General features: G+C 35.9%; 1 protein-coding gene across 1 annotated transcript in view; it reads right to left on the minus strand.

The window, feature by feature from the left end:
* The window catches only part of CFTR (CF transmembrane conductance regulator), a 189,501-nt gene that overhangs the window by 133,967 nt on the left and 38,967 nt on the right, over positions 1–16,567 (minus strand). Inside the window, exons 4-7 of the mRNA XM_067041634.1 lie at positions 6,639–6,854; positions 3,280–3,369; positions 2,267–2,430; positions 1,343–1,468 (exon numbers count right to left, since the gene is read on the minus strand). Of these exons, the coding sequence (XP_066897735.1) occupies positions 1,343–1,468; positions 2,267–2,430; positions 3,280–3,369; positions 6,639–6,854 (596 nt within the window). The remainder of the gene's footprint in view (positions 1–1,342; positions 1,469–2,266; positions 2,431–3,279; positions 3,370–6,638; positions 6,855–16,567) is intronic.

The following is a 16,567-nucleotide window of genomic DNA, read 5'->3' on the forward strand; positions in this document are numbered from 1 at the left end:
CAAGAAAAGTCAGCACCTAGAATGATCTGACCAGGAATTTACCCTGAAGCTTGAGAAAACCAAATTCTCTGATAATCTCCTCATCATTCTGGTTATGCCTGTGCCTACAGGCATTTAAGAGTGACCCAGGGGCAAGTGTGATGCAAAACTCACTTGTTAATGAGAGAAACCTTCAACCAACTCAACAAGATCTTTAAGGATGTTTCTGGAAAGAAAATACAATTTCTTTCCTGGATTTGTCTTGAAAGGCATAATAAAAACAGGTGACCAATTATGTTTGGGCAATAAATATGCTTTTACTCTTTCTATTTACACCACAAAGGACTTAACATTTCAGCATTTCTTTTGTTGCTCCAATCACACACCTGCAGCTCAGTTACCACTGTCTACTGGAATCAGCAGCCTGAATCCCTGATAACTCATATTCACAGCATCCAAAATGGGACTCTTCCCTTTAGTACCTTTTTTCCCCATGAAACTCTCATGAGCTAATTCATCCTGAAATTATTTGCCCTTTAACAGAAGATCTATGCCCACTGAATCTCAGAGAGCCTTTTTTTTTAAAATTTTGGATTGCAATTTATAGAACATGGAACTTGACTAAAGAAAAATGGTCATAGCTATAGAAATGCCCTAGTTCATATTTTGTCCAAAATTTTCTCAGTAACAGTATCTCAGTCTGTGCTGTATTTTTTGCTGGCTATAATCTTTACTAATCAGTGAGAGAAAGGTTATCTGAGGTAAAACAAGACCAAAGATGTAGACGGTTGCCAAGTATTGATTCTACTTGAGGTGGTGGCTTTCATTACTTGAACTGATTTCTCAAGTGGAGGGTTTATAGAAACACAATCTATAGATATTACCCTGCATTACTCTTAAGGAAGAACAAACATATTTTAAACAAACAGAAGGGTTTGTTTTTCATGAGCCATAACATGTAAATTAAGGAAGCTATAATACTAGAGAATCACTTATTTGGTTCAGAATCATATCCTTATTACTCTAGCAGTTCCATTTAAGGTTTCAATCAGTCTCTAGAACCATGATCATTATTTTAGTCAATAAGTATATTAAGCAGCTATAAGCACATACAGGCAATTCTTTCATAAGGGATACATATCCTTATAGTGCAAAATAGCATCTTGATCACCTATGTAAAATGATAGCCCCATAAAAATGGCATTAAGCCACTGACACATGAATATTGATATAACTTAATACAACTGTTTGGTTGTCAGAAATTTCAAATATGAGCTGAAGTCCACTCTGACATACTCACTTTTAATATGTTAATCCTTAATTGGCTAATTCAATTGATACTGAAATTATCAGAATGACTTACTGTCTTAGGTTTTCAATTATTTTTTCCATTGCTTCTTCCCAGCAGTATGCCTTAACCGATTGGATATTTTCAATCATTTCTGACGTGATCACCAGTCTTTCATTAATCTTTCCAGCTCTCTGATCTCTGTAAATTAATCCATCCACCAATCAAACACTTAGTAAAAACAAGTCAAAATGTCCACTAAGAACTGCTCAAGCTTTTAAGAAAAGCCACATTTCTTTTATTAAACAGATAGATGATTATTTTATTATCATATATATAGTAACAAAAATAGTAACTGTCATTTAGTAAATGCCTCCCATGTGCCAGACATTGTATTAGATGCATGTCATACATTATGCCTAATCCTTCTGACAACCTAACAGAGGTGATTACCTCCATTTTAAAGACAAAAAAACCCCAGAAACACAGTGGCTGAAGCAGCTTGACACAGGTCATATAACTAGTAAGCATGCAATCTAGGATTCAAACTAAGAGCTATTTGACTCCAAAATGTATACACTTTCTATCATACTCTAGCTGGCAAACTAGAAGTCCTCTTTCATAAGCAGTGACTGGTGTCACCGATTCATTCTGCAATAAAAAGCAACTAAGGCTGTGGTGTGATGATTCACAAACCAAGGATTTACTATGCATTCCCTCCCATTCACATAAATGTTTTATCCATTGTACCTAAGTCTCTGATGTGCAAAAAGTGAACTGGATGGTAATATATTTATAAAGAAATTCTATAGACTGACAAGCAAAAAAAGTCCCCTTGATGTAGAAAGTATTATTTATGTCATGAAAATAATTCCTTTTTTTGTGATACCTAGCAAGGAGATCACGGTTCAGTGCACAGAGAAGTTCTGGTTTTATTAGAGTGGGCTTTTGGAAAACCTAATTTAAAACCCTTTCAAACTATGTAAATAAGAGTGTTACCTGTACTTCATCATCATTTTCCCTAATCCGGCTTGAAGAAGGGCCAGGACTATGAGAAAAGCAAGTCCACAGAAGGCGCAGGCCTGTAACAACTCCCAGAGCAGCCCCATCAGCAGCGCCACTTGCAAAGGAGCAATCCACACGAAGTGTGCCAGTGCAAGTCCCTGAAAAATAAAATCACGGTGAAAACCACTGACATTTTATCCTCCACCCCCAAAACAAAGGAAAAAACAAGTAAAGAAGAAAGAAATCAAGCACAGTGAGCTCATACAGTCAAACACTTCATGGTGATTCTGAACACACTAAAATCTAGGTATTCACTACATGGAACACATAGCAATGTGCTTAAACATTCTACGCATAGGATTTCCCCGAAAACAAACTTCAAGTCACTGTGATCTTTTTCCAGTGGAATTGTATGGTGATTGAAGAATTTATTTTAAATAACTTACTTCTGTGTGGATAAAGCAAGAGCCATGACACAGAACATGAGAGAACAAAAGACTACACAACTGTACAACCCTATCTAACCTGACAACATATTCAGAACACATGCATGCTCAATTCAACAGTAATTTATTTAGCACCTGCTAAGGGTTTGATACCATGTAAAATACTAGAAATGCAAAGGTAAATAAAACAATCTGTCCTCAAGGACCTTGAATTTTATTGTGACAGAAGACAGCACTGAACAAGAATTGCTCAGAGTATCATACTCAGCCAAAGTAAATAACTGATTTAAAGTATTAAAAGGAAACAAGATCTGATAGGGACTGAATTTTTTAAAAATCTCATAAATACAAAGCAAGCTGAGGTGCCCTTGAGTTGGGTGGTTCCGTGAGACCCCAAAATGGCACTCTGCTACACAACTTAGCCTTCTCGGTTTTCAGAAATAGGGAAGGTAGGGATGCTTATGACTTAACCACTTATTACTGTTATCTGACCCAGAAAACCTTTGGGGTTGTATGAGTTATACTAAAGATGCATAAAAGATTAAATCAGCAGGTACATACTTCATCAAATTTGTTCAGGTTGTTGGAAAGGAGACTAACAAGTTGTCCAATACTTATTTTATCTAGAACACGGCTTGACAGCTTCAAAGTCTAAAAGGAAAATGGGAAGTTAGATGTTGTCAATGAACAGTAGACAAATATATTTATAAGTAATGTTACAGTCCAGCTGAGGAATTAGGTAACTATGCACGCATTTTTAAGTTAAGGTAATGAAAATTATTTTATGTTCACCTAACTCAGTGTCTTCTCAGATTTATAAATATTTCTCTTTACAACAAATATTATACTGGCATGCCTCTTCTTATTTTATTTTACAGTATCTAGAGAGTAGTAACTATTTTTTCTAATCCAAAATGGGAACAACATTGTACTTAAATATTCATTTATATACTGTAAGGGTTTTATTTGGGTTTTTTGGCTTTTGTTTGTTTTTATAAAAGATGGAACCAAAGGCAGTGAAATTTGAGATTAGTACCTTGGCCTTACAGGGAACTATATTCAATATCTTGTAATAACCTATAATGGAAAAGAATTGAAAAAATATATATATAGATATATATATCTATATCACTTTGCTATATACTTGAAACTAACACAATATTGTAAACCAACTATACGTCAATAAAAAAATTTGTTTTAATAAAATCTTGGCCTTAAATTTTTCATGCAATCTTATAGTAACTCTGTTGAATAAAATTACTGTTAAAGTCAATACAATTATATTACAAATAATTTAATCATTAATAATTTTGTGAAAGATTACATTAATAAAAAATTCTTAAATTTTACAAAGAAAAATATATCCATATATACAAAATAGAATTTTTACATAGATAAATTATTATTATGAAAGATCACAGTCATACTTTGCCTATAAAATTTAATAAGAATTGATTTTTCATTAGATGGCTTTGACTGAAGAGTACCCATCTAATATTTGCTTCAGCTGAATCCCTCACATATGTATTGAGCATTTAGTAAATACAAATCACTATATTCAAGGCTTCAGGGATTATTAAGATTTCTTAAACATAATTCTTGCCTCAAGATAACCTAGTACATATATAACTAAATATGATAAATTAGTTAAAGGCAGTAGATAGAATAAAATTGGGTGATTAAGAGAAAGTTCCCATATCTGGTTATAAAAATCTGCAAATATTTTATTGAGGTTGAATTTTAAGATGGGTGTGTAATAATGAATAGCATTTAGATAAGCACAGATGAATAAGGAATAAAGCAGTTAATTCCAAAATGTTATTAGAGCAATACCGGGCAGGGGTGGGGGGGAATCCATTGAGCTAGATGACACATGACTTGGTAACATACTCAGTCTCAGGTAATTTGAGACTGGGCTTAACATGGGTTCTACATGGCTTAACGTGGAGTTTATGTGCACAATAAACAGTGAATATCTGTTCACTCTAGTTAACTTTATCTTCTTGAAATTCACAGGCAAAGCTCAATCTAGTTTGTATTTAGATTCATTATTTAAAATATAATTTGAATGTATCATGGTTACAGATTTTGGAACAAAGAAAACTATGCTCTATTACAAAATCTGGAACAATGTGGGAAGAATTAGTGGCTGCCTGCCACATGGATGAAACTGGTCAGATATGGTACCAGTTTATTTTAGGGAACAAACCACAGCCACATGGAGATGAAATTGTATTCTTTGGTGATGATGTCAATGCAGGTCAATAGGTGTGGCTAGAGGGGTAAAGAAAATGTGTAAGAACACAGATAATCAATGTTGAAAAAGGACAGACACAACTTCTAACTTTTCATTAATGCATTCTGGGTCTGAAAGCACATATATTGCTGTATTTGTGCTAAACATTATATATGAACTTATGCACAAACTAACCTGCTCCTTCTTTGATCTCCCCTCCCCTTAGCCCAGAGCACTTCATGTTTCTCTCTGTCTATATAACACAATTTGACTTGCTATATTATTTCAGTACTTATTTTATGTTCTCTAATAGTTGGAAAACCCTCCACTTCAAGGATTGTGACTTACCCATTTTAGAAATTTTGAAGCAGTTCTTGCACAATGTTTTATACCTTTTAGGTCTTAGCTTCTCAAAATATTTTATCCATAAAATAGGGATAATAGTTTCTACCATATGGAGTTTTGGTCAAATGAAATGATATGCCTAAAAATCAGTTAGAAGCTTGTCATGTACATCCTTTGCTATTAGTTATCATTATGATAAAATCACTTTTATAAATATTTTTAAACTGGATTCAACTTTCTTTGATATGCATTCTGTATAAATTCTACCCTCCAAATAATACCTAATAATTTCTTCACTTACATATAATTTCTGGATCAAGATAAAATTTTTATCGATTTATCACCCATGCTTTCCTGGTACTTATGAACTGATGAGACCATGGCTGAGGTGATTTGATTAAACTGCAGACTCGGTTTTTCCCTTGTGCCTCCACAAAAGGCTTTTTTGAACAATAAAGTATGGCTATCAAGGTTTTACAACACCACTGACCTTGCATGTATATTATGGAAGTGTTATGGGTTATTTGCTAGAGGGAATTTCAGGTCCATGTCCCTTATAAGCCAAGTATATAAAGTTTTTACATTGGGGTAAGAAAATAGAGAAGAAGGGTAAAGCAATATTCAAATGATTCAAGCAAACAGGTTTCTATAATCACTTGGTAGATCAAAGGGTCACACATGAACCAGGCTGGTGAAAGCACATGTCAATAAGGTGACCTTAAATTGTGTTTGTAAGGTAAGGAAGTCTTAATCTGAATTCACCCAAAGCACGCTTCAGCAACTTGGGTTCTTAACTGGACAATGCATACAGAAAAGCAGAGAAGGTTCTTATGGTTGCCATGCATGTGCTATTCTAAAAATTTTTAACTTGCAGAACTTAGGATGACAAAAATCTAACTCAAAATAAGGCAGTGGACACCACCACTGTGTCACAACTAGTTAAGGTAGAAATTTCTATTGCTTGGGTTATTGTTAACAAGTTCTTGTTATTGAACGTAAAGATACACGGCATTTTACCATAAGATGATATTTTGTCAATGACTTTTATGCAGATAGTAAGAATCATTTCAATGGGGAGCCATGGATTCCAAAAACTGGTATATGACTAGTGAAAAAAAAATGAAATCTAAAATATAGGCAGTTTATAGAAGGCACTCAATAATTATTAGTTGAAGTGAAGTGAATTATCAACGAAAATTAGAAATATTCATTATTGCTGCAATTTATTTCACAGGTATACAAAACTGATTTCAGCATTTACCCCTTATTTGTATCAGCATGGCATTTAAAACATGATGCCACTAACATGTAGCATGGAGACTATGCAAGGAAGTATTACCTTCTTATAAATCAAACTAAACATAGCTATTCTCATCTGCATTCCAATGCGATGGAGGCCAAAAATGGCTGGGTGAAGGAGCAGCATCCTCACGATAAACAGAAGGCATAAGCCTATGCCTAGGTAAATCGCAATGGAGCGTTCTACCTTGTTATCTGGATCATAGGAAGCTATGATTCTTCCCAGTAAGAGAGGCTGTACTGCTTTGGTGACTTCCTGCAGAAGATGGAAAACAGAGAAATGAAATTTTATTTATCTTTCATAAAATGCCCTCATAATTTCAACACAAGAAGTTTCATCTTTACAGGAGATGAAAGAGGGCCATGCCATACATGAAACTCTTGATGTCCTTTGTAATATCTTTATACTTTGAAATAACATTTTATTTTAGGTTATAGCAAAAGTCACTTGGAGACATTTATGTATGAGGTATTTTTTTACTAAAAAGTGAAGAGCGGCCATAAAGCAAAGGTGTAATTTCTGGAATAGTGTGTTAATTGGTAACATCTACATAGCACTTAACAATTCATAAAATATTTTTCATTTGATTTTTATGACAACTTTAGTAGTCAGAGTAAACATTAATATTTTCACATTGCAGATGAAGAAACTGAGGCCAAAGAGACCAAGTGATTTGATGTGATTTCAAAATAGAACTTTCAAAAGCACTTTGAGTGATGGAATTATTACCAGAATGAACAGTTTCTTGAGGCAACCACATAAAGTGGAACTGGCAACAGGAGGGAGGAACATAAAGGCACTGGTGGTATTTAAAGTCCAGTGCCACACCCTTCACAGTCTGGGATAAGTGGGGATTTTAGGAAAAAAGTGTGTCAGAAGACTTCAGCCTCAGGCCAGTTTCCAACAATTCATCAAGTCCTCAAAGGCCTATGAGTTAACAAGGGAAGACCAAAGTTGTGTTTTCCAAATCTTCCTCATCAGATCTTCAATTCATCACTAAATCAAACTGTTCATCAAATTCATTACCATTTTGCCTGAATATATAAGAATAGATCTGAACACATGGATTTGAACCCAGAAGGTCTAAGTCTTAACCATCTTGCTTATTTGCCTTCGAAAGAGAAAGACATGTGATCCTGTAATTTTGTTTTATGATGGCCTAGTGAAATGGGGATCTGAGGCTAAACCCTTCTGGGAAATAATATTATGGTAATTGATTCCATTTCAAATGTATATTTTCAAGCCAGACTGCCCCTCCCCCCAGTATTGCTCAGCATTACTTTCTGGCAGCCCATAATTTGCATGGTTTTTTTTTTCCATTTTCTACTATGTCTTTTCTAAACCTCAGCGCCCAATCCCACCAGCCCTCTCATTCTCAATAAATGAAAATGCTTTCCTATAACAACTTAATCCCCACAAGGAATCCTAAGCTATAGCACCATCATTGATTGACCACTAGCTTTGGGTAGCTGCTCACTCTATACCTGGTATTCAGTACCTCATTTCAAATTAACTGTGTAGACCAAGGATCTGAATGTAGGAAAAGATTCAAACCTTTAAAAAAAAAAGTTTACAAACTAATCAAACATGGAATATTAGAGTTCTCTCATTTCACACAGCCATATTTTAATATGTTTGAATTACAGCAAACAGATAGACAGGTGCTGAAAAGAAAATCGTTAACTACCTATCCAGATTACCATGTTAATAGTTGGCTAATATCAACTGAAGAGCACTTTTTTTTTTGAACTTCATATCATCTTTATTTTTTTTAACATCTTTATTGGAGTATAATTGCTTTACAATGGTGTGTTAGTTTCTGCTTTATAACAAAGTGAAACATACATCCCCATATCCCCTCCCTCTTGCGTCTCCCTCCCACCCTCCCTAACCCACCCCTCTAGGTGGTCACAGAGCATCGAGCTGATATCCCTGTGCTATGTGGCTACTTCCCACTAGCTATCTATTTTACATTTGGTAGTGTATATATGTCCATGTCACTTTCTCACTTCTTCCCATCTTACCCTTCCCCCTCTCCATGTCCTCAAGTCCATTCTCTATGTCTGCATCTTTATTCCTGTCCTGCCCTTAGGTTCGTCAGAACTTTTTTTTTTTAGATTCCATATATATGTGTTAGCCAGCACTTATTTTTTTAAAAATAAATAAGTGAACAATTACTGCTTGTTGGCATGTGTCATTTTATGCATACTTTGTACTTTTGTTACACATGTATCCATTTTTAGAATGTATAGAATTGTTTTTGAGGTTTTAAATTTTATATAAATGGTATCATATTGTGCTTCTTGCAACTTTCTTTTAACTTAAAAGTTGTGTTTCTGACATTTAGTCCCATTGATACTTGTATATCTACCTCATTTATTCTGAGTGCTGTTTAACATGACATCCTGTGAATAAAGCAGGCTATTTGCCCCACTGCCCTATGTTGGAGAAGATGGGTTGTTCCCATTCTTAAACTATTACAATCTGTGCAAGTGTTGCACTTGCTGTTTTCATTAAATTCTACAGATCCATGCCAAACTTTCTCTAGAGTAGATAATTTTCAAAATAACTCCTTAAACTAGGAAAATGTACAGTTAAACCTTGGATTTTAAATTATATGTATAAATATATCTGCAATACAAATATAATTTTTCATTGTATGTTTATAGTGGCAATATTTCATCCTCAAAATTATTTTTAGATCAATATTTTATCCTAGAATTTTTCAATATTATGTTGTTCTTCATAGACAAATGTCAATGCCACATCTACTTTTCCATTAATAGTGGGTTTGCACTTGGCTAAAATGCTCTCAAGTTGCAGTCAAGGGCATTGGATTCATGTGTGCCACCCATGCTGGAGATATTGTGTGTGGCCACAAAGCAGAGAGTAAGTAAGGAGCTTTGATGTTTACCAGGCATACCAGATAAAACATAATTTCTTGTTCATTATAAGACAATAACCAGGGCTTCCCTGGTGGCGCAGTGGTTGAGAGTCCGCCTGCCCATGCAGGGGATGCGGGTTCGTGCCCCGGTCCGGGAGGATCCCACATGCTGCGGAGCGGCTGGGCCCGAGAGCCGTGGCCGCTGAGCCTGCGCGTCCAGAGCCTATGCTCCGCAACGGGAGAGGCCGCAGCAGTGGGAGGCCCGAGTATCGCAAAAAAAAAAAAAAAAAAAAAAAAAAAGACAATAACCAGAAGACTATGATCTGTGACTGCTTCTCATGAATCCAACTGCTTATATCATAATTAACATAATCACCTTTCTCCTTTTTCCAAAACTCATATATATATATAATCTCCTAATAGATATTATCAAATATAGAACCACTGATAAAGACCACAATACACATTTGTAAGGAGTAACTCCTACCTATGGAATGGTAAAAGGAGCATTCTGAGGAAAAAGAGAAATATTTTAGTAATTGAGCTGTACACAGAATTTTTAGAGTTAGAAATGTACAGGCTTACATAAGTTTTCTCCTGTCGAGTAATCTGAACTAAAGTCCCTGCCATTGTATCACCATTATATTTTTTCCATAACCTGTCACCTCTATCACAATAGACCCATTTGCTGAATTTATTTTGATTTATAACAAAATAAATAAAATTGTGTCAATCTGATTCAGACACCTATTCTGCAGGTTGCATAACTGAATTAATTAGTTGTCTTCTTGCCTCAAACAAAAGAGGACATACTCATCCTTCGAACAATAACAGCTATTCCACAATGACACTGGTAGTATTACTGTGGGAGGGTACCTGTTCATAGAAAAAAACTGCACTTTATTTCTGGTAGAGAGAATTCCAATAATTGGACCATCTGCCAACAGCAAAACAACATTAACCTCACCACAACATGGAACTGTCAACATTCAAGGACAAAATCAGCACTCCACACCCCTCCCTCCTATAGTTTCCCCTACTCTATTTTAAGCAGCATGTTCTCTAATATTTATAATGGAAGCATTTACAGACATCACCTGATTTTATAATTTGGAAGGGAAAACAATGGCAACTGATACCTAGCTTAATCTATGTGTGCAGTCCTTCACAAAAATCATCCCTGTAATGACTGGGAGAAACAGAGTCCTCTATTCTTGATACGTGAAAGCTGTGTGAACCCTGCTGCCAGTATATTTTCAGTTACACAAGAAATTTCCCAATTTGCCACCATATAAAATAGTGTAAGCAGACTGAGGCTTGAATGTAATGAGTCGGAATGTAAATTAATTTGAAAATTTGATAAAATATTTTATTAATTTTTAATTAGACACAAATCAAGATGAAATTAAGGGTTCATTTAGATAATGGAAGAAGCCTGATACCAATCTTTAAGTCAGCATGACAGGGAAACGAACACTGAATTCAGAGTCATGAAACCCAAGTTCTTATCCTAGCATGTTACCTACACTCTCTGTGTCACCTTAGTCACTTCCCTTCTCTTGACAGTTTCCTCACTGATACAATGAGTGGTGGAGCAAGCTTATCTTAAAGTTTCCCTCCAGAGCTAATATCTCAGATTACATGATCTGAGTCTGGGGAGTCCTGTGGCAGAGGCTGAGGATTCTTGGGCAAATGTCCTGGCACACATCCTGACATCGCTATGGGTGTTTTCTATTCAGAGGGATGCAGGTCTGGATAGGATGAGTTCAGAATGCCACCTGGGTAGAGGGGGTCAGGTTAGAGAACAGCACAAGTGATTACATCCTTGCTGGGAATAATCATGAATCTCAATTTAGATCAGCCTCCCAGGGGTAAATTAGGAAGCCTGAAAATACCTCCTGGGAAATACATCTGGTCTCTCATGGGATCCCCCAGACCAGAACTTAAAGTCACTGTTGATGAGTCTGAATCCTTTAACCATTTTGCTCTACCTGCACACCTAGGACAGGGTCAGATGTTTCTAGAGATGGGGATGTCCACTGGATATTCAGACCAAGAAAGAAAGTTCAGGTGAAAATAAAAAACTTAGTTCACGCTTGCAATTACATTAAATTAATTAATCCCCAAATAACTTTACTTTAAAATTTACAAGTCCAAATCCAAAGCATAGTTGCTTCAATTATGGGAAGAATCATTACTGAAGAACTTCTAAGGTTACACTGTTTCCTACTGTGTGTGGTCAGTAAAATCATCATCATCTCAACTTGCTTTAAATATATTTTATATATCTTAATCCCAGAAATAAGAAAACACAAATAATAGAAAATAAGAAAATAGATTCCTAGATACCAAGTGTAATAATCAATTAAATAAGTATCCCAATTATAGTAATGATACAAAAGATACTTTGTAAATACCAATAATTAATATATACATATCTTAAAATATATTCTATAAAACATTACTAAGACATATTTTTAAGTGTCAAATAAATGGAGAGACTTTAAAACTTTCCATAAAATATTTTGAATATTGCAAAGATTACATTCTCCTCCAAGTTATTTTATAAGATTAATACAATCTTCATCAGAATTCCAAGTGGATTTTTTGGATGTGAACCATAAGAGCAGGGACTGTCTTAGTTTATGCAACAATCTCAACATCATGCACAACACCTAGAACAGAATATCCACTCAGCAGATACTTGTTGAATCAATGGATAAAATGATTCTAAATTTCATTTGGAAAAAAAATGAGAGACTAATCAAAAACATTTGAGGAATAAGAATAATGTGTGAGAGGGTTTACATTACTGGATATTAAAGTATATTATACAGCTATAACAGTATGTGGTATGACAAAGAAATAGACTGACTTATCTGGAATGTTCAAGAACAGGTCCAAGTACATGTAGCAATTTTATATATAATAAAATACGGCATTTTAATTCAGTGGAGAAAGTGCAATAAGCAATGGAGAAACTGGATACTCATTTTTTAAAAATAAGATTTCTATCTCATACATACATCCAAATAAATTCAAATGGATTCAATAGTTACATGTAAAAGATGAAATAATAAAAACACAGATATGTGTTTACACAATATTTGGGTAGGGAAGACTTTTTAAAATCTCAAATGCCAGAAACAGAAAACAAAACAAAAAAACTATAGATACTGGGGCTTCCCTGGTGGCGCAGTGGTTGAGAGTCCGCCTGCCGATGCAGGGGACTCGGGTTCGTGCCCCGGTCCGGGAAGATCCCACATGCCGCGGAGCGGCTGGGCCCATGAGCCATGGCAGCTGAGCCTGCGCGCGTCCGGAGCCTGTGCTCCCCAACGGGAGAGGCCACAACAGTGAGAGGACTGCGTACCGCAAAAAAAAAAAAAAAAAAAAAAAAACTATAGATACTGGCAACAAATTTTTTAAAACTGAAACTTCTGATTGTCAAGAAAATAAAAAATTCACAAAACTCACTAGGAACAAATGACAGTCACAGTCACCTCATACTGGTCAGAATGACCATCATCAAAAAATCTACAAACAATAAATGCTGGAGAGGGTGTGGAGAAAAGCGAACCTTCTTGCACTGTTGGTGGGAATGTAAATTGATACAGCCACTATGGAGAACAGTACAGAGGTTCCTTAAAAAACTACAAATAGAACTACCATATGACCCAGCAATCCCACTACTGGGCATATACCCTGAGAAAACTGTAATTCAAAAAGAGTCATGTACCACAATGTTCACTGCAGCACTATTTACAATAGCCAGGACATGGAAGCAACCTAAGTGTCCATCGACATATGAATGGATAAAGAAGATGTGGCACATATATACAATGGAATATTACTCAGCCATAAAAAGAAACGAAATTGAGTTATTTGTAGTGAGGTGGATGAACCTAGAGTCTGTCATACGGAGTGAAGTAAGTCAGAAAGAGAAAAACAAATACCATATGCTAACACATATATATGGAGTCTAAAAAAAATGGTTCTTATGAACTTAGGTGCAGGACAGGAATAAAGACACAGATGTAGAGAATGGATTTGAGGACACCGGGAGTGGGAAGTGTAAGTTGGGATGAAGTAAGAGAGTGGCAGGGACATATATACACTACCAAATGTAAATTAGATAGCTAGCGGGAAGTAGCTGCATGGCACAGGGAGATCAGTACAGTGTTTTGTGACCACCTAGAAGGGTGGGAGAGGGAGAGAGGGAGGGAGACACAAGAGGGAGGGGATATGGGGATATATATGTATACATATAGCTGATTCACTTTGTTATACAGCAGAAACACACCATTGTAAAGCAATTATACTCCAATAAAGATGTTAAATTTTTTTGTGTGTGTGTGTGGTATGCAGGCCTCTCACCTCTGCGGCCTCTCCCGTTGCAGAGCACAGGCTCCGGACACGCAGGCCCAGTGGCCATGGCTCACGGGCCTAGCCACTCCGTGGCATGTGGGATCCTCCCGGACCGGGGCATGAACCCGTGTCCCCTGCATCAGCAGGCAGACTCTCAACCACTGCGCCACCAGAGAAGCCCCCAATTTTTTTTTAATTTGAAAAAAAAAAAAAAGAAACAAATGACAGGCTGAGAAAAATAGTCTCTCATAGATCAATAAGAAAGAGACAAACACACCAAAATAAAAATAACAAAGAATATGAAAAGACAATTTGCACCCCACAAAAAATATTCATAATTGATACATAAAAACAGTTTAAACTCACTCGGAACCAAAAGTAATGCAAATACAAATGATAATATACTGTTTTTCACTTAGCAATTTGGAAACATTTTTTAAATGATCATAAGTATTGTTAGTGAGGGCTGAATTTCATATTTTAGTATCAGGAAAGTAAATTAATACATCTTTTCTGGAAGGCAACTGTAAATTCTAATAAAATTTAGCTTTTAAAGAGATGTGCATTAAAGAATTGTTTATGACAGTGAAAAATTGGAGGCTATCTAAATATTCAACAATGAGGAACTAATAAACTATGGTACAGCCACATGAGTCATTAAACACTAAAATGATTAGGAAGAGAAATATCTAATGATATGAAAAGGCATTCACAAAACATTAAGAGGAGAAGTAGATTTATAACACATATGTAAAGTAATGATCCACCTCCCTTCATTAAGTATATATTCCCATGGGAAAAAATTAGAAAGATAAACATCAAATTTATCAATAATTATCTGATTATTTTCATAATCATAAAAGAAAAAATAAATAATAAAATATTGGATAGAAAATTGTATATAACTTATGATGACAAATAAATGATAAAAAAAAACATGCATACAAAAAAATAGAACAGAGTAAACACACATGCAGGCATACACCCAGAGTTTATCATACAATACAAAGACTACTGGCTTATATACCAAAGTAAAGGCTTAAGATTCTGCCTTTGACAGGGTAAATAAGAGTGTCAAATATTTGTTTACCTTGATACACTAGAGTCTTATGGAAATTTTTGGCTTTATACAATGGCTAAATGAAAAAATTTTCCATATTCAGCATAGAAAATAAAACCTATCCAATGCCCCAACTGTATGTAGTTTTTACAAAAATGGATGTATACCATACCACAGGGGTCTCCAACCCCCAGAACTGGGCCACACAGCAGGAGGTGAGTGGCAAGCGAGTGAGCAAAGCTTCATCTGTATTTACAGCTGCTCCCCATCACTCGCATTACCTCTTGAGCTCCGTCTCCTGTCAGATCACCCACGACATTAGATTCTCATCAGAGCAAGAACCCTACTGTGAACTGTACATGCGAGGCATCTAGGTTGCACGCTCCTTATGAGAATCTAATGCCTGATGATCTGAGGTGGAGCTGATGTGGTGATGCTAGCGCTGGCAAGCGGCTGCAAATACAGATTATCATTAGCAGAGAGGTTTGACTGCACAGAGACCATAATAAATCAATGGCTTACAGACTCATATCAAAACCCTATCAGTGAGTGGCAAGTGACAATTAAGCTGCATCTTATGGAGTAGACTGGACATAAGCAACACAAGGGTGTCACTGTCTCCCATCGCCCCCAGATGGGACCATCTAGCTGCAGGAAAACAAGCTCAGGGCTCTCACTGATCCTGCAATATGGTGAGTTGTATAATTATTTCATTATATATTACAATGTAATAATAATAGAAATAAAATGCACAATAAATGTAATGCGCTTGAATAATCCCGAAACCTTCCCCCCTCCCCCACGTCCATGGAAAATTGTCTTCCACGAAACTGGTCCCTGGTCCCAAAAAGGTTGGGGACCACTGCCATACCAAGAACAGAATCTCAAAATATTATTATAGTATCTGTCTACCCTGAATCATGTTTTTAGAATCAGTGCCTAATTTAAAATGTTTTGCTTTTGGTATTTTCCTTTGAGTGTTCATTGATTTATTAACTATTACCAGCAATGTCTTCACTAGAAATCTAAGCTCTGTTCTTCATGTTTTGTAAGAAAACAATCCTAGACTTGCTGATATAGCAGCAAAACTACATTTAATCCAGAAAATGCAATAAATGGAAGACATGTTAAAATATTAATTTTAATATCTGAAGTAATGCTTAGAATCTAGGTATCATTTTTAAACATTAACAAAATATTTTCCTGTGCCTTATAAAAATGAAATTGGTACTTTAAGACTTGCTTATAGCATATATAGAGAAACAAGTAAATGCAAATAATAGGAGTATTTGTGAAGGTAGGTAGAGATTGTATTTAATGATACAGTAACAGGTAACATTTATAAAGCACTTGCTATGTACCAGGATCTATTCTACATGCTTAACTTGTTTAATTCTCACAATAATTCTGTGAAATATGTGCTTTTTCTTTTTTTTTTTGCAGTATGCAGGCCTCTCACTGTTGTGGCCTCTCCCATTGCGGAGCACAGGCTCCGGACGCGCAGGCTCACCGGCCATGGCTCACGGGCTCAGCCGCTCTGCGGCATGTGGGATCTTCCCAGACCGGGGCACGAACCCGCGTCCACTGCATCGGCAGGCGGGCTCTCAACCACTGCGCCACCAGGGAAGCCCATATGTGCTATTATTGTCTCCATCTTAC

Source organism: Kogia breviceps, chromosome 9 (genome assembly GCF_026419965.1).
Source record: "Kogia breviceps isolate mKogBre1 chromosome 9, mKogBre1 haplotype 1, whole genome shotgun sequence".
NCBI lineage: Eukaryota > Metazoa > Chordata > Mammalia > Artiodactyla > Physeteridae > Kogia > Kogia breviceps.